The sequence below is a fragment of the Brassica napus genome, chromosome A7 (assembly GCF_020379485.1).
Source record: "Brassica napus cultivar Da-Ae chromosome A7, Da-Ae, whole genome shotgun sequence".
NCBI lineage: Eukaryota > Viridiplantae > Streptophyta > Magnoliopsida > Brassicales > Brassicaceae > Brassica > Brassica napus.
In genome coordinates, this window is record NC_063440.1 from 8,476,047 (window position 1) to 8,499,772 (window position 23,726).

A 23,726-nucleotide genomic window follows, 5' to 3' on the forward strand; every position below is an offset into this window, starting at 1 on the left:
AGTGAAACATAGAGTAAGTAGCCACCATATATGGAGAGACTAAGCCGAGCGGGCAACGCAAAGTGTTTACAGAGATTGCAGTAACAAAGGGCCGAAGTGGTGAAAAATACTTTTCATCTGCATTGACTATTGATGTTAACAGAGCAAACTCAGTTTCTGTTTTGTTCGATGCAGAGAAGATTTAATAATCGATGTTGCTAGACTAGTAGAGTCAACAATATTAACCAATAAACCTGAGGCTTTTACAAGATTTGAGTAACACTAAGCAAATCCTAGAGGAGGGAGTCTCCACAAGATCGACTATGTGTGTAATATAAGTCTTAATTTGAAAACCAATCAAACATATCATCTTTTTTCTTCACCTGAGAGAATAAACATAACTCTTGTTGGTGCCTTCCTCGGTAAGCTCGACTAGAGCCGGCATCTATTCTTGTAGAGGGTGGTTGTTCTGAAGACATACCAAGCCTCAGTGATAAATCGCAGAGCCTCTCTGTTGCTTCTTCCGGGGCCTTTATACCAATAGGCATGCCAATGATTATGGGGGTTTCAGGGACTCTTAAAGACATGTCCACTTGATCATTACCTCCGTAATACAAAGGATAGACTGAACCCAAGTTGACTGGAGCTGGAGATGGAGCAGTGGTAGTCCCTAGTTTTCTAGCCAATGGCTTTTGCTGCATCGGCACGGATTCATGTAGAAACGGGTAACCGCGAGGAGGAGGAGGAGGAGGAGCAACACGGCTGTCGCTGTTATCAGAAACGTCCACCGGGATGGCCGCTTGAACAGTATGGCTTGGTTTGGTCGATCTTTGAGCTTGATGATGATAATCATGATGGTATTGGGGGTCATTAGCGGAAGCAGAAACCGGTTGTTGGATCTTTGGAGCGAGGTAAGTCCTTATATTACTATGTCGTTGGCTTCTAGAAGCTCTTACAGCAATACACCCAAGGTTAAGAGCAGCTGACAGCAGCCAAGAAAAAAAAAACAGCACAATTAAACACACGATAAAACAGTAGAAACCAAAAGAAACAAGGTTACCTTCAACACAAGGAGGCAAAAGAGGGCCAGTTTCAGTGGTTTCATCTCGTCTAATAATGGTGTCAATAGCATCATTGACTCTATTCCACATAGTATCAGCATCCGTATACTCTTCCTAATGGGAATCACAAATCCAAACTCAGTGTGAAGCACATATAAAAGAGAGGCAAGTTTTTTTTGGTTTATACACAGTTTTCCCAAAGGTTTCCCAGGCCCAAGGGACTAATCTGTGTGGCTGCGGCCCGAATGTGAAATCCGCACTGGCCGGGCATCGAACCCAAGGTGGCCGTACTCACAGCTGTGAGCCCTTTACCACCAGAGCTAGACGCCCGGTTAAAAGAGAGGAAAGTTGGTGAAAAGAAGGACCTCGGAGTTGGCTTTAGAGTACATGATTTCCTCGGCTTTCAAGACAACAACAGGCAACTTCTCCTGCCACTCTTTGTTCTTCCTCGTACCCGCACTGTGAGCTTCCATGGCGAGTCTGAATTATCCAAAACCCCAATTTTCAAAAACCCTAAAAAGAGTTTAGTAATCGAGAAAGGTGAGAGAGAGAGAGAGAGAGAAACCTGAAGATCTGGCGGATGATGGAACCTCGAATAGGTTGGTGACGATCGCTATGCCAAGCTCGTTTCACGCACTCGTAAGGTCTAGCACCTGGCCGAGGCATCTTCAGAGCCTAGGGAGATGGAGAAGCTTTAGAATCGTGTTAACCGATCCACGGTCTACACAGGGGGAGAAGCTGAAATAGATCTGAAATATGAGCTCATAGCCTTACGTCGCGGGATTCTCCGTTGTCACTGCCTCTCCATCGTTCGTCTCCCTCACAGCTGCTCCTTCTGGAAATGATTTCGGGACCAATTCTCTAAAAACGAAATGAAACGAACCGGTTCTCTGAGTTTACAATTATGCCCCTCATCATATAAGGTGTCCAGTGTCCTTTCTATATAAGGCAAGCGGTGCTGGGTTTGAAAACAAATCAAATTTCAATAACCACAAGATCATATGAATTTTTTTTTTTTTTGATAAAACTCACTAGTATTAAATGAAAAAGGTGAATCACAAAAGTTGTAAACCATTCTGTTAGAAGCTTTCTCTCTCGTTTCTGTTCTCTCTAAAATCTTTTACAGAGAAAAGAGAAATCTTTCGTTTTTGTTTGCTTGCCGGTTCTCTCCGGCCACGACTCCCGTCTATCAGACTCTTAACTCTGGGTTGAGATGGCTTCTATAGCATCTCATCGCCGGCTTTAACTCCGGAAAGTGATGGCTCCAATAGCATCTTCTTCGTCAGCTACCTTTGGATTTTTTTTCCAGGATACTGTTCGATCGCCGCTTTTGTTCTTCTCTGTCTCGACTGACTCTTGATCTACTTCATCGATTGTTCTTTCCTATCCCTTCATGAGGTCGTTTCATCTTTAAGCTTATCAGTATCATTAAAGATGTCTGATCAATCATGCATGAAAATTGATGTTTGTTTTTAGATCGATTGAAAACAATTGTTTTCTTTCCCGAAGCGTTCGATCTGCCAGATTAGCCTTATCGTCTGTGATTTTCGGTGAGAGCTGTTCGGTTTGAGCAGCTTCTTATTCGGCTTGCCTCTCCTATTTGGTGGAGCTCCGTCGTCGCGGCTCGTCTCTGGCACCGGAGGAAGATGAAGTACGTCTACGTGGTGGGTGATGAATTTCTCTTCCCCTACGGTTTCCTCTTGCTGAGCTTCATGCCTTAAGAGTTTCCTTAGTTTGGACCTACGTGTTAGGTCTTTTGTTGGTCTTTGTTGTTTTGCCTTTTTTAGGGCTTTCTTTGTATCATACAGTTTACGGTTAATAAACTTCGAGCGAAAAAAGAAGAAGTTGTAAACCAAATGAAATAAAAATACCAAAAACATTAACCGAACTTAATACCGCGTTGGACCGATATTTGATTGACACCGTACAGGTGTGTCTACCACTTCGAGCACGAAATCTGACTTCTCTCCTCCATTAAACATCCTCGCCAGATTACTCCCATCTCTCTTTCTCGTTCTAAAGATGCAAGCTTTGTCCATATTCGTCGTGTCTCTTCTTCTAACCCTCAGTTACAGGGTTCGTTCTTCTATTCTTCGTGTGTCTCCTCCCACGGAATCTCACCTGTACAAATCTCTGTCTTATGGATCTGACTTTGAGTTTTGATGATGAATTGGATCGGTTTTTGTGATAGGGAGAAGCCACTGGTTCTGTTTTCTTCATTGATGGATCCAACAACCAATACCTTCGTCCACCTTCAGACCAGGTTATCATTCTCCCTTGCCTCATTTTGGCTCTTGATGAGCGATCACCAGACAGATTTAAATTCATCATATAATTTACTTTTGAGTGTTCAAATGGTGGGTAATCACATTTTGTCAGCTTCTTCCTTTGATATGAAAATCAACAGGCGCTTCCCATGTCTCTCTCTCAAGTATCTGCAGCAGTGTCTGCCTTGTTGGGTTTTTCACCTCCAGCTACTTTGACACCTGATGGCTCCTCCAAGGTTTTTTAAATGCTCTTATAAATTTTTGCTAGTTTTTATTCTTGGTTAAAATCATTTTCTTGTTGTAGCTGAACAAGATTCTAAGACCTAATCCATTTGAGAGGCCTCGTGCTGCTTTTGTACTAGAAATCGCTGGAGCTGATGGTATGCAGCTAAATACACTGGAAGCCCTTAGTGCTCTGTTCTGACATGAACCAAAAATCTTTTATGTCGAAATTTTTAAGTGTTTGTTTTGACTTGCAGATGCGCTTGTGAAGGAGACCTTACCTAGTCATTCTTTCTTGGGAAATGCCATAAGAGGCAGTATCAGTTCTGATTCTTACAAAGCTGATATTGAACTTCCAGGTGCCGTGATAGCTTGAGTAGCAGAACTATCTGATAAAGCATGAATAAAATAGTTTCTAGTGTCTTCATTTGGGTTGAAGCATTGCTTTAAATACATTACGTTAAACTTTCCAAAAATTCTGCAGAAAGTGGAGTGGCTGTTATGTCTGTCAATGAACCCTCATCTGATGTGACTGACAAAGACATGAATGAGTTTGTAAGTCAACAATGACCGTCATATTAAGTGCAAACACTTTTTACGCCTTTTGCATATCATTGTGACCAGTAGTTGATGGTGTGGTTATATCATCTCTAGGCATCTTGGTTGGGTGGATCATATGTCGCTGGCTCTGCTGAACCATTGACTGGATTGCTTAGTATCGGTGGGGCAAACGTGGAGTTCCATTTGGAAAAGGTGATATTATTAACTCCATGAAATTATATAGCTTCCGGAATTGCTTGTAAGATATTGGTGATTTCCATTTGAAGAATGCTTTTGGGGTCTGACTTTTGTTACCGTGTGCAGGAAGCAGAGAGGAAATTTGCATCGAACCTTTTGGCTCTATATAAGAATATAAGAGGGGTAGTTAATCTACGTGAGGATTTATCTCATGGTATTGAGAGACCTGCTGAGTTAACGGTTGGACGCTTTGGCGGTATCGATGTAAGAGCGTTTATTTGTCCTTTCTTCTGTTTCTTTTTCTTGCAAAGCTTGTCCTGCAGAGCTTGTCATTATTGTGTCTAATATTATCTATTCTCGCTTGAAATTACAGGCTTTAGCACATGAGTATGGGCAAGGTATGGTTAAGCAAGGGATGGATGTACTGCTTGCCACACTGTCAAAGCTATTCAATCTGTTGGAGACATCTCATAAAGGTGAAATGTCCCTGTGATTTGTTAAACTCAAAGTTTTCAAAAGATGTGCCTTGGAAAGTAGTTCAAGATGGTGGACACTTTGAATTAAAACTAATACTACATACTTAATCCTCTTTAATGTGTTTTCCTTTTCTTTACTGTTAGTATGTAAGCTGAGAAATGTTTGGGCTGTTGCAGGCCAAATTGTTGGAGTGATCGTCCTTGATGAGAGAGTAAATCAAGAATCAGCTAATCTGCTGAGCGTTGACTCTTCTTCTGGTTCATCTGCACGGTCGATGGCTGAGGTAGAGGGAGTTCCAAGTGGAGCCATTATCGCTCAAGTTATACTTGTTAGGCTGACGCTTGCATGGTTAACTGGAATAATCCTGCTCATTGCAACTATCCTTGGGGTAAGTTCACTTATCCTCTCTTCAATCAATGAACTATCGAGCAGATTATTCTGCCAATGTAGAGTTGAATCATATCATAGTTTGTATTAATTTGTAGCTTAGTCTTGAACGTATATGTTGTTGGAGTTGACCAGTCGTGCTCTCATGGTCGTTGCAGGTGTATTTCCTTATGTACATGCCTTTGACGAAGGACACGCTCCTATATTCAAACGTTAAGCTTGATTAAGACACAAATTAGAGCGTCAAAACGTCAAGTGGACACGGTTGAATCTTCAGGTTGATCGGTTACATCTTTTTGTGTGTATCAAGCCAGTATTATTTGAATGTTTTAAGAGAAGGATGGTACTTGTGGCGAGACCAATGGATGTGTTTATTTGTATATTGCCATAAGGTTGCATTCTCGATTTATAATTTATTTTCTTCTTACATATATGTGACTCTCGAGTCCTAATTACAATAAAGAAAGATTTGAACACTTCAAGTAATCTTCTGTGTGTTTCATGTAAGAGCTTTTGATCATGGAAATGAATTGATTATTGCAACTTGTGAACTCGTTCATCAATAACTGGAAAAATATTCACCAGTTTTGTGTGGTGTGTTTTATTTCATTTTGATCTCGTTTTGGAAAACAAAATATATAAAACGTCGTGCAGACATGTTTTTTTTGGTTATGCAGACATGTTTTTGTTTAGTTTTGATTCAGGTTAGTTTGATTCGTTGTATCACTACCGAGACAAACTTTACCAATTGAAGACGTACATCATCTAAACAAAAGATATAGTTTTATTCAAAAATGATGCATATATTCAAACTCATTCACCGAACTTTTTTCCAACTTATTACAAAATAAGAAGCTTTGAATTGAAAAAAAAACAATAGTTGAAAAAGAAAATTGAACTTAAAATACATATATATGTGACAGTACAGTTTACTGGTTTTATTGGAAACATGATATGTTGTAAGCAATCAATATCATATTTTGAACTTAGCTACATTGCTTTTACTTTCTTTTTTTTAAAGCCAAGAATGTTTCTTGATTTACCACTGTAATCATATCTGGCTTTGGCATTATTTAGTATAAAAGCTCCCAGTGCCCAATCTAGTGGTGTGTTTTTGGCTCCAGCATTATCCGCAAACCTGATTCTGCAGACAAAACAAACAAAGTTATTGATCAAAACCACATTAATTGATGTTAACTTTCTTGAATTTGCAGAGAGTAACACAAATTCTAACCTATCATCATCAAGAGCAAAACCAAGACTGTCATGAAGCATGGAGACAATATATGCTGATGAGAAGCAATACCCATGCAGATATCTATCTTAAGATGTTGGATACTTCTCTTTAAGTTTCGACCATTCTTCTCCACAGAAACTCTTTGCGGCTGGAATCATTTTAGACAACCAAGCCGTTTCTTCTAACTCAAAGAACTGAATTCAAACAGAAACAATAAGATCATTATTGTTCAAACAAATCAGAATTCGTGGGATTATTACACCTTGGAGGTGTGGTATAGAATTGTTCTTTAACCAAAAACTTTCATTGAAGATTAGGAGTGAATGTTGATCCAGAACAATGCTTATAAGGACAATTTTCTACAAGGAAAAAAAATTCAAGAGGGGAAGACAATTGACACGCGGAATGATATACCGGTAATGATTCTTACCTTTTCCTTTCTGCAACATTGCTGTAAGAGATCGACATTGTGAGAAATTGCCTGCAGCTTGAACGGTGGCTGTAAATCTGCTTTCTTCAGCTGAGTTTCCGAATGAACCATTCAGTGATTTTTCCCCGGCCATGTATCCTTTAGGAGTACAAGGTAAGTAACCATTCCTTTTCTTGTAGAGTTGTATGCATTGAAACATTTTATATATGGCGAAAATAAGAGATTATTTCAAGTGGCCAGTACCAGCCCTGAGCCCAAGCAAAGGAAGCTACGGCTTGCAGCCCTAATATTTTTATAGATAATACCCGGCCAAAAAAATTGACAAAACTCTAGTTAGTCTAGTGGTAGAATGTTCTTTTAATAGTTGTCAGCTTAGGTGTTCGATGCAAGTGGCTAAACTCAAAAGTGCACTTTACAAGCTCACTAAACAAAAGTGAATAATCTAACAATTTGTCAACATCTAACCTGAGTTCTGGAGTGATTCATATAAATCTTCCTGTGCTGTGTCCTGCGAAGCAGCTACAAAAAGTTAAATTTTAACTTGTTGAAAACTAACAAAGGATTAAAAAAATTCCTTTTTTCTTGAGTTACACTCAACAGACAAATGCTCTCTCTCTCTCTCTCTCTCTCTCTGCTCCTAAAAAATTTAACCTGTCCATAGTGGAGGAAGCTGTGACTGTAGATTTTGTATGCAACACCTCCATAGGATATGGTACGCGAGAACTCAGGAGGCACAACCTCACTTGACACAAATGCCACCTAAAAACGAAATCACACATGAGCAGTTTCCGATGAAGACGAACAAAAAGGGACGAGAGAAAGTTAAACCTGTGCAGAAGCCCCTCCGAGTTCAACAATCCCTGTTGTTTGTAACGGATCACCGCCAAGCGAATCAAGTGCATAATTGGCAATAACCCAAGCATATATACCTTCATCAGATCCTATACAAAACAATTTTAACAACACTGATATGTAGTAGTACTAATAACAACAAGAACAAGAGTCACAAAACCACCAACTAACCAGAAATAACAGAAGCCCATTCGTCTATAAACGTAAAGCCAGAGGATCTAAGAACCTTTCTTGAAGAGGACAACTCAATGTTTGAATAGCAAACAAACAGTAACCCCAATGATGATTAGCAGGAGAATTGATTTCGACTTGGGTTTAGTGAATGTGTACCACCGCGATCGTCGGTGGTCGTCTGGTAGAATCTGAACCATGAGAGAGGATCCTCCATCATCTCCGATTTCTTTTTTCTTTTTTCTTTTTTTTTTTTTTTACAGATTCTAAGGTTCTTCCTTTTACGTTTAGAACCTGACTTAAGAAATAGGAGTTCCGAAAAATATGGACAGCCTCCCGCCGACGAAGCTTCTGACACTGGTTCTTTGCTTTCGTAGTGGAGAAGAAGTTGGTCAATGGAGGCGCGTATTATAAAAAACTTTACATCTATTATTCCAACTAACTAGGTTTTGGTTCGGGTCATAGATGCCTTAATCTTTTAATCAGAAGTGCTAAACTAGTGGTGCATATGTTAAAGAAATGCTTTTATTAAAATGTCGAAATCACAAAGCTTACTACTACCATAGATAATATATAAACAAACAACAATGGATATAGTTTTTTAGCAACTTACTTATTTCACAAGCAACAAAAGGCAAGCAAATATTTGGTATTATTGTGGTTACATTTTTAAAGTATAGTAAAACTTTTAATTATGGTTAACGGGCAGTATTTTTGTCGTTCCACACGAGTCCGGACCGGCACTGGTAATCCCAATGTCGAGCCTATATAAGCTCATGTCATACTTCAATGTAAATTACTCTTGATCATTGAAAGTAATAAAAAACTGTTTTTTCTTTTAAAACAAAGTTGTGAATTCTTTGTTGTTAGTTCTCTAGTTCTTTGTGTGTGATTCACTAAGACCTATTCAAGCCACGTCGAAGGAGCCTTGTGTGATTCAAGACTATCTATCTGTCCATTGATTGAGAGAGTCAATCTATATCCATCTATCAATCTCATCTATCGGTCAAGTCTTGAGAGTGTTATACAACCAGCAAGCTTAGCTCCATTGCATCCATCAATCCAACCATTCTTCTCATCTCATCACCTTCTTATTCTCTGTTTTGTTATCAGTATCTATATAAAAACATTTCGAGAAGTCTTTCTTTGTAAATATTGGTTTACTTTTAAATTTGGAAAATTCTCGAAAATGCCAGAGAAGACTTTTGAAAGTTTTGCAATTGACCGAAGTTTGTCAAAAATTTGATTTTTTATAGAAGACTTCTCGTGAAGTCTTCTCGGGGAAGACTTCTATAGAAGTCTTCTGAAAGTCTTCTCAATATCGCAAGAAGTCTACATGGGATACTTTTGCAATTGACTATTTGATTTTTCTAGAGAAGACTTTTCTAGAAGTCTTCCATCGGAAAAAATCTATAGAAGTCTTTTCTCGTAACCAAAGGTTTGACCAAAACCCGGAATAAAATTGTAGAAGTCTTCTAAAATTTGAGAAGACTTCTTTAAAAGTTTCTGACAAATTTTGGTCAATTGTAAAACTAACATGTTTATCCGAAAAGACTTCTCGTGAAGTCTGGGATTTTTTGGGTTTTTTCTTAATAAAGAAATGTTAAAAGACTTCCCTTGAAAGTCTTCCCTAGAAGCCTTCTGAAAGTCTTCACGAACAGATCTGAAAAAAAAAAAAACGATTTCATACCTTGAACCTGTGAGATGCCTTGCTTAGCTTCTCCAAGCATCCAGAACTTCACTACAAAAGCTACCAAGTCGTTAATGACCATGAATCATGAGTTTCAATGTCTCTATGAACCTTACAAATCTTGGAATCAAAATCTTGGTTTTCTTGGATGAATTTGAAGAGAAAGTGAAAGATGTGATTTGTGTGCATAAATAATGATATATGAAGAGTAAAAATCAAAAATTTGGTGTATTAAGAGCTTCAAATTGGTTGTTCATGGTGGTTAGTGTATTGATGACAATGACAATATTGTAAATATTTGGTGAAGATGATAAGGTAAAAGATTCATTTTCAGAAAAAAAGAAAAAAAACAATGACATTTTCGTGAATAACTCGAAATTCTAAGGTGAATAGGAAAATAAAAAGTTTCAAAAAAAACATGGATTATTTTTGTGTTTGACTTGAAATTTTATTTCATATTTGAAAAAACTCAAGTAATTATATATTCAAAATTGTAAAAATATATAAATATAATGTATTATGGTTTTGGTCATATACTTTGGATTAGATATTTTGAAAATCACATAGATACATATGATATTTTGAAAGTTGAATCGAATGAGTAAAAATGAATAAAATTTATCTCCCTCAACAACACTAGATTAGTTAGAATTAAAGTCTATAAAAAAACTAAAATTTTTGAATGACAAGTGATTTGAATATATTTCAAAAATTTTTAAACCAACAACAATAGATTTTGAATTTAATTTATTATTGAGAGACTGAAGGGAATATCTCTCCATTAATCATGCTCTTTACACACGTTCTATGTCCAAATAACATGATCCAAATTATATGTAGCTTGAACTTGGTCTTATATCTCTTAATCTAAATAACCTTGTCCAATTAAATACACCATTGAAACAAAACTTACCAAACAAATTGAAGTACACTATATGACCAAAAGAGTGTGAATTTTATCCAAAGATAATGCATGTTTGGTGATAAACAAACAAACAAAAACTTATACAAAACATTTATTTGAACATGAGTATGACGAAACAAATGTTTCGGTCTGACCCTCCGACCAAACTAAAGTGTTCAATGCAAATAGTCTATTTAATTTTGGCGGTTCATAGACTCGTTTGAGGTTTCGCTTTGTAGGCAATGCGTCTGGTCACAGTGCGCATTGTCACGAATTCCTCTGCAGAAGATGGATGTATCCCAACCTGTGTGTTTTTGTTCACAATGTTAATTTTCATTCTTATGTAGAGAAACTTCGAACTGTTAAAAATGAAAACGCAAGTGTGTTCTGATTCATTGTACTTACCGTGCTGTCAAACTGTGCTTTGGTTGCTCCACACTTGAGCGCAATTGCAATCCCCTGCATTTAGTAATAAAAGACACTAAAAAGCATGAGATACCACCAAATCAAACTCTAGTCGATTTACAAGTTTGAGTTCTAATTAATAAAGTTAAGGGTCAACACTTCTCAAACTCAAATCAGGTTCTCTTCCTATGTAGGTTATAAGAAAGCATAGACATGCTTTCGTTTCATTAGTCCAAATCATTCAAAAATATCCCATAAATTACTTCTGTCCTTTACTTGTTAGATGGGATTAAACCCATGCACTAATCACTGCATTATAGCAACTAGCTGAGAAGTAAATAAATAGTAGAAGCTATCATGGAAGAAAACTTGCCTGCATGATCTCAGCTGCATCTGGACCGCACATGGATGCTCCAATAACCTTATCAGTCTTCTCATCAACTATAAGCTTCATTAATGATTTTTCCTGCCGTCTATCACCAAAAGAAAGATGTGATTAGATCAAAGAGGATGTTACATTCCTCAAAAGTTATCAGTTGCAAAAGGCATGTTGAAGAAGAACCATGAAGTTTCATACAAAACAACATCAAGAATTGTGTGTGTCATTATAAAGATTTTGCAGTAATTAGAATTTGGACGCTAGCATACCCAGAAATGGTGTTCTTCATAGGGTTGAAGCCAGAGGTGAAAACCAAAATATCCCCGGTCGCTTTTTCTACAGCCTCTTCTTCGCTGAGACCCACCACAGCTAGTGGTGGTATGCTGCCAAACAGAGAAGATAAAGATACAATCATACAAACCTCTAAGACAAATTCAAATTGATTTGGTATATCCTTCCAATAAGAAAGACTGCTTACCAAAATACGGCACAAGCTACATTGGTGTAGTCTGCTTTAGCAGGCTTCCCACCAAAGACAGTGTTCTGCAAACATCAAAACACAATCCCATTTAACAAATGGGTTACATAATTGGACATTCACAACCACAAAATTTGAAAGATTTATAAGTGCAAGAATAGAGGCACAAACCGCAAAGCAGGTGGCCTCCATTAACGCAACAGGTGTAAGGTTAATTCGGTTTGTAGCATCTCCCACAGCCCATATGCTAGGTATGTTAGTGCGTGAGTACTCATCAACCTGCGGATAATGTATTGAATTATCAGCTGCAAGAGTATAAGTTACAAAATCTGTAATAGTGGGAAAGTTGTTACGACCTTCACAGCTCCAACTTGATCAAGTTCAACACCAACAGCTTCTAAATTCAGTCTCTTGGTATTAGGAATCCTTCCTATAACAGATATAAACAAAAGATCCTCTCAGACAGCTCCATGAAAATATGAAATAACAAGTATATTCCTCATAGGTAAAGTTCAATTGAGGAAGCAAAAGACGCACAAATATATTCTGTTTTGTAAACAATAAAGCCAGACACTGATGTACATGCATTAAAGTAAAATAGAACGGGTTAGAAAAGTTACCAGTGGCAAATAGTACAACATCTGCCACGAATTCTTCCCCATGAGAGGAGATTACTTTTATCCCGTCGTCTGTTTTTATCAACTAAATTAAAAATATGTTCAGTGAAGAATGAACTTGATGAAACGAGCCACAAGATATGTTAAGAGTAATGAGACAGGAAAATTAGCAATCATATTCAGATACCTCAGCCAAACTTGTTTGTGGATGCAGATTGATACCCCTTCCTTCAAGATTCCTAGCCACAAGTGCCCTCATCTCGTCATCAAAGCCCCTGAATAAGTAAAAAACTTTAGAAATAAATAATTAAGAAAGTTGGCTGCATTAGACCCAGGAAAAAAAAAAAAGAAGAAAGAAGACAAGATTGCGGCGCACGCACCTTAGTGGAAGTTCCTTTCTGAAGAATAAATCTACAGTAGCACCCATTCCACGCCAAATTGATGCAAACTCCACAGCAATGTACCTGATTAAAAAGTAAATACAAACCATTAATAGGAGTGACATGGTAGGTAGGTAGGTAGGTAGGTACATGAGGAGGAAAACGTTACCCTCCTCCAAGCACTATAGCACGCTTAGGAAATTCTTCCAAACTTAAAGCTTCGTCAGATGTAATAGCCAGCTCCTGAAAGAGACCAATTTATGTAAGAAAAAATCAGTGGAGTATCCATAATATTAGCTGGTGTATTCACAGAGACACTTACATGTCCAGGGATGTTGGGCTTCTGTGCACGACTGCCAGTGGCAATCAAAATGTGCTTGGCGGTGTAACTAATTTTGGTGCCATCGATTTGTCTGACCTCCACTTCGTTGGGACCAACTATTCTTCCTTCACCTTCATACAACTTCACAGCAGCATTCGCCAATAACCGCTTGTAAATATTGTTCAGTCTTAATATCTCGTCAGTCTGCACATCAGGAAAAAAATAAAAAAAAACGGTCCATGTTAAAAACCAAACCATCCAAAACGTTAACCCAGAAAGTCACTCGTGTAAACTAGACAAGGCACAGTATAGCAGTTCCAAGTGCATACCTTCTTTTGGAGAAGCTTCTTCCAATTGAAATCGACATTCCCATTGATTTCCCACCCATAGTTTCTAGCATCCTGCCAGAAGATAACACTTAGTTGACACGCCTAAGCATTTAGTGCCGGTTGACCAACCAATATATAGCTTAAAACAGTAATACGATTGTGCACATAATGTTTTGGGCAAAGGACTAACAAAAAAAACGTTTCTCGAACAGCTAAAAGAAAGGCATTCAAATGATGGATAAAAGTGAAAAAAAAGAAGGATTTGTTTACACACCTCAAGTTCACCACCATAAGTAGCACCATAGACGAGAATCTTTTTGGGAACACAACCACGAATAACACACCTGAAAGCTCCAACCATAAAATTGATATATTGTATAAAAAGATGTGGTCTTTATTATGCAAAATAATAATATTAACAAAAGGAAGCATATAGGGATAACTTACGTGCCCCCAACACCTCCAATCTCCTCCGAGCTAATAGGGTGAAAGGGAAGCTCACAAATACCAACCTATATTCAGAACAACAACAACACCATATCGATAACTAAGGCATCAAACACACACACAACATAAGAATGTAATCACAACACTGTTGCTGTAAATGTTACCTTGGCACCATTGTTAGCAGAAAACCTAGCCGCACGAACACCGCCGCTCCCGGCACCGATGACAAACAAATCAAAATCATAGTGAGTCTCGGTTGTAGCTTCCTCCCCAGCCGCTGCGGCCTTGTTAAGCTCTCCATCAGAAAGCATCTTCCTCGCCATGATTGTGCAGAATCAAATATCCAAACTTAAAAGAAAAAGAAAAGATAAGCAAAACCCACCAATCAGAACTCACGGGAAATGGAAATCAAACCAATAAAAAGAAAAAAAAATCAAATCTCGAATCAGTAAACAAAAAGTCGGACCGAAAAGAGGGTGGTGAGATCTTATTCGGAAACGAAATCAGACAAGAGAATGAGAGACCGTACCTCTCTAAGATGGTGTGTTTGTGTGTGTAACTACTTAAAATCCAGACACGAAGGAAGGATACGGTGCCAATATATTGTGTGAAATCGGATCTATCAAGGTTTTGATGATCACGAACAAAATCCTTTTATATTTGTTTTTATTTTTTCACCTTGTGATGACTGTGTACATAATATCGGGAATATAAATGATTAGTTTTTTTGTAAATGTGTATACCAACTTACTGGTCTTAGCTCCTAACTCTTAGACATATGCGAATTGATGGAAGCTACCAACGAAAGATGTGAGAAATTTCAAAACTCAAGGTCCACATCGAACGCCATAAAGCGTTAGGGGTTTGGTCGCTAACGTTCTCTGACGTGGCTTTTCTTCAAGCCAATGGAGTTTTGCGAATGAGAAAAACTATCAAAAAAATAAAATAAATATATATATATATATATATATATACAAGAGAAGAACAAACACAAATTGTTCTCTCAACTTATTATATATTAAACAAAACCAAATTTAAAAAATTAAACAAGACAAGAGCCCAATCGCAAAACTTTCTCTGTCACCAAAAATAATTTTTTATAATCTTTCATGACATGAGAGCATATCCGATGGATCATGGTAGTAAAAAATCTCACCTTTCAAGGAATGAAAAGAACAATCCTGTAACCTCTCGACAATAAGCGAGAAATCTAAGACATTTTATAACATTTCTTAGCGGCTCGAGAGTCGAGATGATCCTTTTGGTGAATATCTCTTTGATCTTTATATTAGAGTCGCAAGTCACCAAAATATAGTTTTGGTTTCAAATCCGTGAATCTTTGATGTCACTTTACCAAATCACCGTTGATCTTTCTGTGTTTCTTGTGTATCTAAAGCAACTGAACTTTTTATCATATAACTAAAGAGTTTAATAACGTTATGTCGTTTTTTTGTTTATATACTTTTTTTTTTTACTTTGGGTTATTATTTATATCACTAATACAAATATGACCAAGCATATTTATTTGACATTTCGATATGAAATTTTGATTGATATCCTAAACAATTAATCCTTTCAAGCTAATGCCACCACCATATTAACCAACAAAATCGTTGCCTAAGCCTTGTAAAACCGTTTAGAAAATTCAAACGAAAGGGGCGGTGGCGCAGTTGGCTAGCGCGTAGGTCTCATAGCTTCTGAGTAATCCTGAGGTCGAGAGTTCGAGCCTCTCTCGCCCCATTCTTTTTATTTTTTTACGGAAAGATATGATGATGTCACAGTCCCCGCACCGGGTGTGTAAACAACCTCCTCAATAAATGAAAATGGAAACAAATAATAAAAAGCTATAGGAACCGAGTAATTTCATATGCGCTAGGTTGTGCCACGTGGTCCCTCCATTGCCGTTAAACTTCCCGTGAAATACAAAACACTCTCTAAAGAAGAAGAGCCACTGCTTCTTCTTCACTTGATCATCAACAACACCACAAATTAGTCTAAAAAATCTCTCTGTTTCCATGGAAGCAGGCGTGCCAAGGCTCGTCTACTCAGGACCCCAACCAACTCGATTCTCCTTCTCCTCCCGCCGCTCCTTCGTCTCCAGCATCCCTCGCCGCAACCGCTCTCGACGGATTCTAGCTGTCGCTACTGATCCCAAACCTACCACCGTAAACGGATCTTCTTCTTCGTCTTCGTCTTCTGCGTCAAAACCAGTCAACAACAATGTCTCCACGGTTATTAAGATTCTACTTCTCCTCCCGATTTTATGCAATTTTAGATTAGGGATTGTGGAAAATTCTAACACCCAAAATTTGATTTTTTTGGGGCAATTCATCAAACAGAGAATAAACGATGTGTCGAAAGAGATCAAGAGAGTTAGAGCTCAGATGGAAGAAGACGAGCAGTTATCTGTGCTGATGAGAGGCCTTCGTGGCCAGAACTTGAAGGATTCCACTTTCGCCGATGATAGTATTCAGCTAAGGCTTGTGGAGGTAACCGATTAATAATCTTTCAGCTCAAAGTTTTAGTCTTTTGACTTAACAGCATTTTTGTGAATGTTTTATTTCTTCTTCGTTTTGCAGACTGGTGAGAGCAGTGAGTTCTTACCTTTGGTTTATGATCCGGCTACCATTTCTGCTTACTGGGGTAAACGGCCTCGTGCCGTTGCTAGTCGAGTTGTCCAGTTGCTCTCAGTCGCTGGCGGGTTTCTCTCGCGTATCGCTGGGGATGTAATTAACAAGAAAGTCAAAGAGGTACTATATACTTATGACTTGTGACTTGTTGCAGATTCTAGTGATCTATCTACTTATTTTAGTAGGGTTCAGTGAATGAACTGTCAATATAAAAGATAAGTGTAGGCCTTGTGGCTTGCATAACTTTGTTTACTTCCTTATGCATTCTAATGATAGACCGTGCTTTAAACGTTTGAAAGCCATCTAGTACACACAGTTGCAGTACTGTTTCAGTATTGTTCTGCTTGCAAGAATCTTATATGCAGTTTGAGTCTCATTTTTCGTTGGTCGTCATTTTCAGAATGAGGTCGCTAGAGCAATTGAGTTGAGGGAAATTGTTACTTCCTTGGGTCCAGCTTACATTAAACTTGGGCAAGCTTTGAGTATTCGACCAGATATACTCTCCCCTGCTGCAATGACAGAACTACAGAAGCTCTGTGACAAGGTATATTGTTGTTCCCTTCATTCCTTTGTCATATACTCTTGATTTCTCCCATTGGAGTTTTCTTTCTTTAGCATGGCTAAATGTGGGTTTTTTCTGTTTCATTTTTTTTTTGTTTATGTGAAGGTCCCTTCATTTCCTGATGATGTGGCAATGGCTCTTATCGAGGAGGAGCTTGGGAAGCCGTGGCATGAAGTTTACTCAGAGCTCTCTCCTTCCCCAATCGCTGCGGGTAAGTTTTGAACATGTTATTCTTATGCCCAACTTTTCATTTTAGTAGACTTAGTTCCAGATGATTTACAGTTAATTTTGTTTTTTTTTTTTAGCATCTCTGGGACAAGTGTACAAGGGAAGATTAAAGGAAAACGGGGATTTGGTGGCAGTGAAAGTACAGAGGCCATTTGTTCTTGAGACTGTGACTGTTGACTTGTTTGTTATACGGAATTTGGGTCTTTTTCTACGGAAGTTCCCTCAGGCAAGTTCTCGTCTGATGGCTCAGTGTATTGTTCTCTTTCACCATTTATCTTGCTGACTTTCGGGAATTTTCATGCAGGTGTCAGTAGATGTTGTTGGACTGGTTGATGAATGGGCTGCTCGTTTCTTTGAGGAGCTGGATTATGTTAACGAGGGAGAAAATGGTACATATTTTGCAGAGATGATGAAGAAAGATCTCCCACAAGTACGCTTCATAAGTTTTTATTTGACCAGTACTTATGTGGGTTAACATTTGTGGAATGGTTTCTAATCGTGCAATCATTGATGGGTTCAGGTTGTTGTACCAAAAACCTACCAAAATTACACGTCAAGGAAGGTTCTTACAACACAATGGATTGATGGCGAGAAACTGTCACAAAGTATTGAGAGTGACGTTGGAGAGCTTGTGAATGTTGGTGTTATTTGTTATCTAAAGCAGGTAACACTTCCTGCATACTTGTTGCACATCATTATAAATTTGTCCTTAGGCTACACACTTATTAGCTTACGCATGATAAATGTCTTACATTTATATTCTTCCTCTAAACCGTGATATTGTTCTGTGCTTCAGTTGCTTGATACTGGGTTTTTCCATGCTGACCCTCATCCTGGAAATATGATTCGTACCCCAGATGGGAAGCTTGCCATCCTTGATTTTGGTAATGGTTCTAGTTCTAATTAGTAAAATCATGTATCCAAAATAAGCATTTGGCTCCGCGGTTACAGTCAATGTGGGATGAGAAGAATCTTTTGTTGACATTTTATGTTTGTCTATTCATTGACAGGTCTTGTCACGAAATTGACTGATGATCAGAAGTACGGAATGATTGAAGCCATAGCACACTTGATTCACAGAGACTATGATGCTATTGTCAAAGATTTTGTCAAACTTGGTTTCATCCCTGATGGGGTCAATCTGGCACCTATATTACCTGTCCTGGCCAAGGTTTTTGATCAGGCCCTTGAAGGTGGTGGAGCTAAAAACATCAACTTTCAGGAGTTGGCAGCAGATTTAGCGCAGATAACTTTTGACTATCCTTTCAGAATTCCACCTTATTTCGCCCTTATAATTAGAGCAATTGGTGTGCTCGAAGGGATAGCTCTAGTGGGGAATCCTGAATTTGCTATTGTGGACGAGGCATATCCTTATATCGCTCAGGTATTTCTTTTATGAACTCTGTCATTGTGCGCAGACCACTCATCACCGTCTTTCATTAGACCTTACAAAATACTGATGGTCAATGTCTTCTTCATATGATTGCCTCAATATTTAGAGGCTCCTCACCGATGAGTCACCTCGCCTGAGGGAGGCTTTACGCTACACAATATATGGGAAGACTGGCGTGTTTGATGCTGAGAGATTCATCGATGTGATGCAAGCCTTTGAGACTTTCATTACAGCAGCCAAAAGTGGAGGAGGGGAAGATATGAATGGAGGCATGGCTGAGCTGGCGCTTATGCAAAACCAGACAACTAGTCTGGTTCCTTCGTTTCCAGCAAGTGCATCACAACCGAACCAGCCAGCTCAAACGAGAGTCGCCTTGTCTTTTCTGCTTTCCGAGAAAGGAAACTTCTTCCGCGAGTTTCTACTAGATGAGGTATTTACCAATCACAAATCTAACCACCTAAACCTATGCAGCATGAATGAGAACTGGACGATTATTATGTAGATAAGCTTAGAGTTACTTAATTTCATGGCATCCTGAGTTCTGACAAATGTTTTGGTTACTCAAAACAGATAGTAAAAGGCATCGATGCAATCACGAGAGAACAGCTGGTGCAAGCAATGGCGGTCTTTGGATTCAGAAACGCACCACCAGTCTTCGGTATGGTACCGACACTAGGACCCTTCAGGCCTGCAGCACTTCTTCCATCTGTAACAGAGGAAGACAAAGTCATCTTGAACAATGTGCAGAAAGTAATCGAGTTCCTTACCGCAAGAAGCTCCATGTCGAATAACCCTGATCAGGTTAGATTCATAAATCTCTCTGAACCTTGTCAGATAATTGAGAATCAATATCTGTTGTACAAAACTTTGAACGTGTGTGTGTGTTCAATACCATAAAACAGGTAGTAGATGTATCTCAAGTGGTTCGGGAACTGCTTCCTGTGTTGCCTGGAATCTCTGCGACAGTATTGCCCGAGATTATGAGTAGGCTTGGGTCAAGAGTCATGGCGAGAATAGTTCGGGATACCTTTTTGTAAACATTGGGTTGAGCTTTGTACAATTGTGCATATATAAGTTTCAATTTATAGTACCGATAAAACATACAGACAACAGCTGATTAAGATTGTCTGTTCATCATTAACACATATACTTGCTGTAATAATAACAGATGAAATGAAAGTGTATTTTCCTTTCCACTGTGGCCTACATCTTATATATCTAATATAATGCAAAATGTTCTTATTGGAACATGTTTTAATTTAGGGTTAATTTGCTGATAGCCAAATTCTGATAGCCAAATTCTCAATGAAAATTAAGAATATATCAATGATTTTGACATAATTAACTCACTAACATTTAACACTTATTTCATGTTTCAGATGTGAAGAAATTTATCAACAATCTTTTTGATTAAGAAATTTTGGAGAGTTAAGAAAAAAACAGAGAACAGAGGTTGAAGAAGTTGAACTTGTAGATGTTAATGGTGTTTTGGTATATAAAACACAAAATTCGTTGAATATCACAATCAAATTTTTTTTAGTTGTCTAGTGAATTATTAAATGTTTGAAGGTTATGCAATGCAACTTCTCTTTAATTTTATCACATAATACAAGATTTTATTCTGAAAGATAAAATTCAAAGATACAGGTCACATTACACTAGAGAAGCTGTTTTGCAATAACCATTAAGTATCTATAAGGTAAAGGAAGAGAAGATTGAGAGTATGAGGCGACCAATATCTCTGATAAGAGAGAGGCTTTCTCAAGAAAAGAGTGGCAGAGACTGCTCTCCGGAAGCATATGATATGATACGCTTTTTAAGAGGGGAAATGTAGTGAGCTCCGTGAAATGCAGCCGCTCTGAATGCATTCAAAGGTCCGAAATTCACTGCATACATCTTCTGGATCCCATCTAATACCGCCATCATTGCTATATTTGCAGGCTTTCTCTCTGCTTCATATCGTTTCAGCAGATTCGCCTACAAGACAAAATGTTACTGAGGGAAGAAGATCATCAATATTTGGTTTAAAGAGTTAGAATCCAAGCGAGCATACGTACCTCGCCTATATCGGTACCAAGAGCGATGCCTTCTGCTATAGCTCTGGAGAGGGCACTCGCATCTGCAAATCCTAGATTAACTCCTTGACCGGCCAAGGGGTGAACAGTATGAGCAGAGTCACCCACGAGAGCCACACGGTTTGAAACATAGTCTTTTGCATGCCTTAAAGACAAAGGAAACATCATTCTCTCTGAAGAAAGCTTCACAACCTTTGGTGGAGTTTCAAACCTCTCCTTGGCAGATATGTTCACATCTCCTGTAAGCCAAGAGAGACTACTACCTCCTGAACTTGTCGTCTCTGGATGTGGGCCGTATCCATAATCCAGAGCGTCGTTTACAGCTTTGATGAAGTCATCCTCGCTCATGGATTTGCGATCTGAGGCCTCTGTAGGATCCATAGTCCATACAATGTTGCTAAACTTGTCGCCAACAGGAAGAAGTGCGATGGGTCCATTGGGTAAAAACCGTTGCCATGCAGTGAAGTTTTCGACAGTGTGCTCAACTGTACAGATTATAGCGTTCTGAGAGTAGTTCCATCCTGTTGTTTTGATTCCTGCCAACTCCCTCACTCGAGACTTGGACCCGTCGGCACCTACCACCAGTTTTGCATAGACGTTGTTTCCATCGCTTAGCTCCAGTTTCGCAAGGCGCCCTCGCATAAATAAATCTGCTGTGGATGGTACTTCACCAAGACCAGTCAAAGAAGAACTAGGTAACATATCCATTGAGTTTAACCTCGCTGGATAAATAGTCTTCTGAAGATCTGATTCCTGCAAATCCCAAGCTCTCTCGTGTTAGAAAAACAAAAATATGATTTATGAACTCTCTAAAATTCAGATAATCTGACTAAGAAGTTGAAGAAAGTACTAGCTGGTTTAGCAATTTATAAGAAATTACCACAAATTTTCTTTCTAAACTTGCGTTCAGGTGAAAACCAGACTAGCTATATACATAAGCTTTTTGGAAGTTTGATATTTAGCTATGCTTCATTTATCGAAAGAAACGAATGAAAAGGTAGATGGAAATTTTGAAACGGGCAAAACTACTGCAATGACATGAGAAAGGACATGCAAGGTGGGAGTTACAAGAATGGGGCCATATAACGTATCCTTCTTAGGTAAACTGGGATTGAACCAAGAAAGCAAAATACCTGAACACAAGATAGCTGAGAACTCTGAAGAACTTTATTCTCCACAACGCACCTGGATCATGTCAAGAATGAGCACATCATCAAGGATGCAGATGTACTGTATATACCAATATGCTTACCCCAAGATATCTTGATCGACATCTTTAGCATTGTATCTTGTATATCCAAGCCCCGTGTAGTCCCAGACCTAAAACAACAACAACAAAAAGACATAGGAGGACTTTGTTAACGTCTAGCAGATCATTATCAGTATATGCAGATCCTACACAGAGTAGATCATCACACCTAGATCTGATAACAGTTTTGGTTTTAAGAACAACTTCAAATAAAGAGATAAGCGCCAAACAGCAGTAAATCAAACCAATGTCGAGCCATGATCAAGAACCAAAATCATAGCCACAAACCAAAGTGAGCTATATGCATTTCAGCAGCCATAATATAACAACTTCGGAAGTATTAAGAAGTTAATAATCATTACCTGCATTTTGTCAAAATAGGCATGTCGCTGTTCTTCAATGTATTTCCAGGCACCAATATCTGCATGATAAAATGACACCAAAGTTTTATAACTATAAAGGGAAATACATGGACTTTATCAGAGGACAAAGACTAGATCAAAATTTGGGTTCGAAGTGGGAAAAGCAGAGCATTTCAAACTCCTTAAGCTACAATTTTTAGGCTCTTCTGGTAGCAAATTCTAAAAAATACAAACTGTGGGAAAAGTTGAGAAACCTTTGAGGAAGGATATTGTTGCAGGTGTGACGGTACTGACTCTAGGATCAGGTAGGTGCCCTTTCTCAATGATGTTTTTTCTCCCCAAAAGAGGATTGTTGTCAATAATAGCAACATTCAAGTGCTTTGTCAATGGCTTGCTAGCTGAAAGAAGAAGAACAACCATGTCGTAAAAAATCAACAAGACTAGCCAGCAAACATGGGCTTACCTAACGAAGCAGCTAAAGCAATTCCAACCATTCCACCACCGACAATAGCAATGTCATGTTGAGGACTATCGCCAGTGGAATTTGCATTGGTCTCCTACAAATCATTTATCAAAAGTGACTATCAACTTGTACAAAATCATATTCAATGTCCCACTCTAGCAAACAAACAAGGTTCTTGTTGTCCCAAATATCTAAAGTGTCCTTCCAAGACAGGACAGCGAATTCACAAGGACATAAAAGCAGTAGGATCATCTTACATTGGAACCAGCAGTAGAAGAGACTTTGCGTGTCACATGAGTAGAACAAGCCCTCTGAAAGATATGTTTTGATCCACAGACATTAGTCCTAAGTTTCCTTGCAAGCACCCTGTCCCAGAGGACAATTAATTACATCAGACATCACATGGTATATATATAGCTCTGGCCTTACAAAACTGAACAACAACACACACAAAGTAATCTAACAAGAAACCCAAATTTCTATACTGAAACATGATCACCGACACAAAAGCAAAACAAAAATGGAAAAAGGGAGAACCTGTTCATGGTGTTGGCAGCTTTGATAACGTATACGGACAAATTCGAATAAACCGGTTCGACCCGTGAAACCTATTTCACACTGGATATCAGCAACAACAGTGAATCATGTAAGCAAGCGTCTTGGATTGGATTGGAGGTTAGACAGGCGAGTTTCTCCGGCAACAATTTTAATTAAGGGGTTATTCGGGTCGGGTTTACTTTCTTGGTCTGGGTCACTTGTTGTAATTTTGGTTATTAGGTTTTCAATCGAAAACCCGGTTCACTGCTGGACCGGTACCAAATGGTTTATTCAAATCATCCGGATTTACCCACTGATGGTGATTTGCGAACAGTCGTATTGTTTGTTTTGATGTAGCACGACTAATCATAAAGGCTGGTCACAACTATATGGCTGAAAACTTTCTACAATCTGATCGCTGTAACTAGCCGCAAGATATTATTATTGTGACAAAA

At 38.5% G+C, this 23,726-nt stretch overlaps 5 protein-coding genes and 1 non-coding gene across 7 annotated transcripts; 3 read left to right on the plus strand and 3 right to left on the minus strand.

Moving 5' to 3' along the window:
* Window positions 1-206: 206 nt before the first annotated feature.
* On the minus strand, window positions 207-1,956 carry BNAA07G05990D. 2 transcript variants are annotated; one of them, XM_013892269.3, is made up of 5 exons: window positions 1,815-1,956; window positions 1,606-1,715; window positions 1,406-1,520; window positions 1,040-1,154; window positions 207-961 (listed from the first exon to the last, which is right to left on the minus strand). In XM_013892269.3, the coding sequence occupies exons 2-5, from the start codon at window positions 1,704-1,706 to the stop codon at window positions 321-323; spliced, it is 972 nt and encodes a 323-aa protein (XP_013747723.1). In that variant the 5' UTR covers window positions 1,707-1,715; window positions 1,815-1,956; the 3' UTR covers window positions 207-320. The 2 variants fall into 2 exon arrangements, with proteins under 2 accessions (XP_013747723.1, XP_013747722.1); XM_013892268.3 differs by having other exon boundaries at window positions 1,606-1,948.
* A 938-nt stretch (window positions 1,957-2,894) lies between these two features.
* Window positions 2,895-5,607, plus strand: LOC106450587. Its single transcript, XM_013892270.3, has 11 exons — window positions 2,895-3,116; window positions 3,232-3,303; window positions 3,448-3,543; window positions 3,612-3,687; window positions 3,787-3,888; window positions 4,014-4,084; window positions 4,184-4,282; window positions 4,394-4,531; window positions 4,641-4,743; window positions 4,921-5,132; window positions 5,290-5,607. The coding sequence occupies exons 1-11, from the start codon at window positions 3,063-3,065 to the stop codon at window positions 5,356-5,358; spliced, it is 1,092 nt and encodes a 363-aa protein (XP_013747724.3). The 5' UTR covers window positions 2,895-3,062; the 3' UTR covers window positions 5,359-5,607.
* A 4,813-nt stretch (window positions 5,608-10,420) lies between these two features.
* LOC106450588 (glutathione reductase, cytosolic) lies at window positions 10,421-14,563 on the minus strand. Its single transcript, XM_013892271.3, has 17 exons — window positions 14,302-14,563; window positions 13,937-14,120; window positions 13,773-13,837; window positions 13,600-13,669; window positions 13,326-13,397; window positions 12,997-13,200; window positions 12,844-12,917; window positions 12,675-12,758; window positions 12,482-12,569; window positions 12,298-12,379; window positions 12,034-12,107; window positions 11,849-11,956; window positions 11,678-11,742; window positions 11,469-11,582; window positions 11,194-11,293; window positions 10,821-10,874; window positions 10,421-10,719 (listed from the first exon to the last, which is right to left on the minus strand). The coding sequence occupies exons 2-17, from the start codon at window positions 14,093-14,095 to the stop codon at window positions 10,624-10,626; spliced, it is 1,509 nt and encodes a 502-aa protein (XP_013747725.1). The 5' UTR covers window positions 14,096-14,120; window positions 14,302-14,563; the 3' UTR covers window positions 10,421-10,623.
* An 864-nt stretch (window positions 14,564-15,427) lies between these two features.
* On the plus strand, window positions 15,428-15,512 carry TRNAM-CAU. The gene is given in 2 exon segments: window positions 15,428-15,465; window positions 15,477-15,512. It is a non-coding gene; the product is annotated as a tRNA-Met (tRNA).
* A 165-nt stretch (window positions 15,513-15,677) lies between these two features.
* Window positions 15,678-19,781, plus strand: LOC106453307 (uncharacterized protein sll0005-like). Its single transcript, XM_048736543.1, has 13 exons — window positions 15,678-16,003; window positions 16,112-16,261; window positions 16,352-16,522; window positions 16,803-16,946; window positions 17,070-17,175; window positions 17,270-17,418; window positions 17,497-17,622; window positions 17,713-17,856; window positions 17,989-18,076; window positions 18,203-18,576; window positions 18,692-19,015; window positions 19,156-19,386; window positions 19,488-19,781. Exons 1-13 carry the CDS (start codon window positions 15,788-15,790, stop codon window positions 19,620-19,622), a joined length of 2,358 nt encoding a protein of 785 aa, XP_048592500.1. The 5' UTR covers window positions 15,678-15,787; the 3' UTR covers window positions 19,623-19,781.
* A 300-nt stretch (window positions 19,782-20,081) lies between these two features.
* On the minus strand, window positions 20,082-23,640 carry LOC106453309 (ubiquinone biosynthesis monooxygenase COQ6, mitochondrial-like). Its single transcript, XM_048736545.1, has 9 exons — window positions 23,272-23,640; window positions 22,992-23,100; window positions 22,735-22,828; window positions 22,526-22,669; window positions 22,272-22,330; window positions 21,913-21,980; window positions 21,794-21,845; window positions 20,643-21,413; window positions 20,082-20,562 (listed from the first exon to the last, which is right to left on the minus strand). The coding sequence occupies exons 1-9, from the start codon at window positions 23,277-23,279 to the stop codon at window positions 20,347-20,349; spliced, it is 1,521 nt and encodes a 506-aa protein (XP_048592502.1). The 5' UTR covers window positions 23,280-23,640; the 3' UTR covers window positions 20,082-20,346.
* Window positions 23,641-23,726: the final 86 nt, after the last annotated feature.

Excerpts from the sequence above, each read along its gene's own strand:
- BNAA07G05990D (XM_013892269.3), bottom strand. The coding sequence starts at position 1,706 with ATGCCTCGGCCAGGTGCTAGACCTTACGAGTGCGTGAAACGAGCTTGG. Across the intron at positions 1,155-1,405 it reads ACTCTAAAGCCAACTCCGAG|GAAGAGTATACGGATGCTGA; the intron begins GTCCTTCTTTTC and ends GATTCCCATTAG. Across the intron at positions 962-1,039 it reads TTTGCCTCCTTGTGTTGAAG|CTGCTCTTAACCTTGGGTGT; the intron begins GTAACCTTGTTT and ends GGCTGCTGTCAG.
- LOC106450587 (XM_013892270.3), top strand. The coding sequence starts at position 3,063 with ATGCAAGCTTTGTCCATATTCGTCGTGTCTCTTCTTCTAACCCTCAGT. Across the intron at positions 3,688-3,786 it reads AGAAATCGCTGGAGCTGATG|ATGCGCTTGTGAAGGAGACC; the intron begins GTATGCAGCTAA and ends TTTGACTTGCAG. Across the intron at positions 4,744-4,920 it reads GTTGGAGACATCTCATAAAG|GCCAAATTGTTGGAGTGATC; the intron begins GTGAAATGTCCC and ends GGGCTGTTGCAG.
- LOC106450588 (XM_013892271.3), bottom strand. The coding sequence starts at position 14,095 with ATGGCGAGGAAGATGCTTTCTGATGGAGAGCTTAACAAGGCCGCAGCG. Across the intron at positions 11,957-12,033 it reads ATCAAGTTGGAGCTGTGAAG|GTTGATGAGTACTCACGCAC; the intron begins GTCGTAACAACT and ends CATTATCCGCAG. Across the intron at positions 10,875-11,193 it reads ATGCAGCTGAGATCATGCAG|GGGATTGCAATTGCGCTCAA; the intron begins GCAAGTTTTCTT and ends TACTAAATGCAG.
- LOC106453307 (XM_048736543.1), top strand. The coding sequence starts at position 15,788 with ATGGAAGCAGGCGTGCCAAGGCTCGTCTACTCAGGACCCCAACCAACT. Across the intron at positions 17,857-17,988 it reads TTATTTGTTATCTAAAGCAG|TTGCTTGATACTGGGTTTTT; the intron begins GTAACACTTCCT and ends TCTGTGCTTCAG. Across the intron at positions 18,577-18,691 it reads CATATCCTTATATCGCTCAG|AGGCTCCTCACCGATGAGTC; the intron begins GTATTTCTTTTA and ends CTCAATATTTAG.
- LOC106453309 (XM_048736545.1), bottom strand. Across the intron at positions 22,829-22,991 it reads CTTCTACTGCTGGTTCCAAT|GAGACCAATGCAAATTCCAC; the intron begins GTAAGATGATCC and ends AATGATTTGTAG. Across the intron at positions 22,331-22,525 it reads AACAATATCCTTCCTCAAAG|ATATTGGTGCCTGGAAATAC; the intron begins GTTTCTCAACTT and ends TTTATCATGCAG.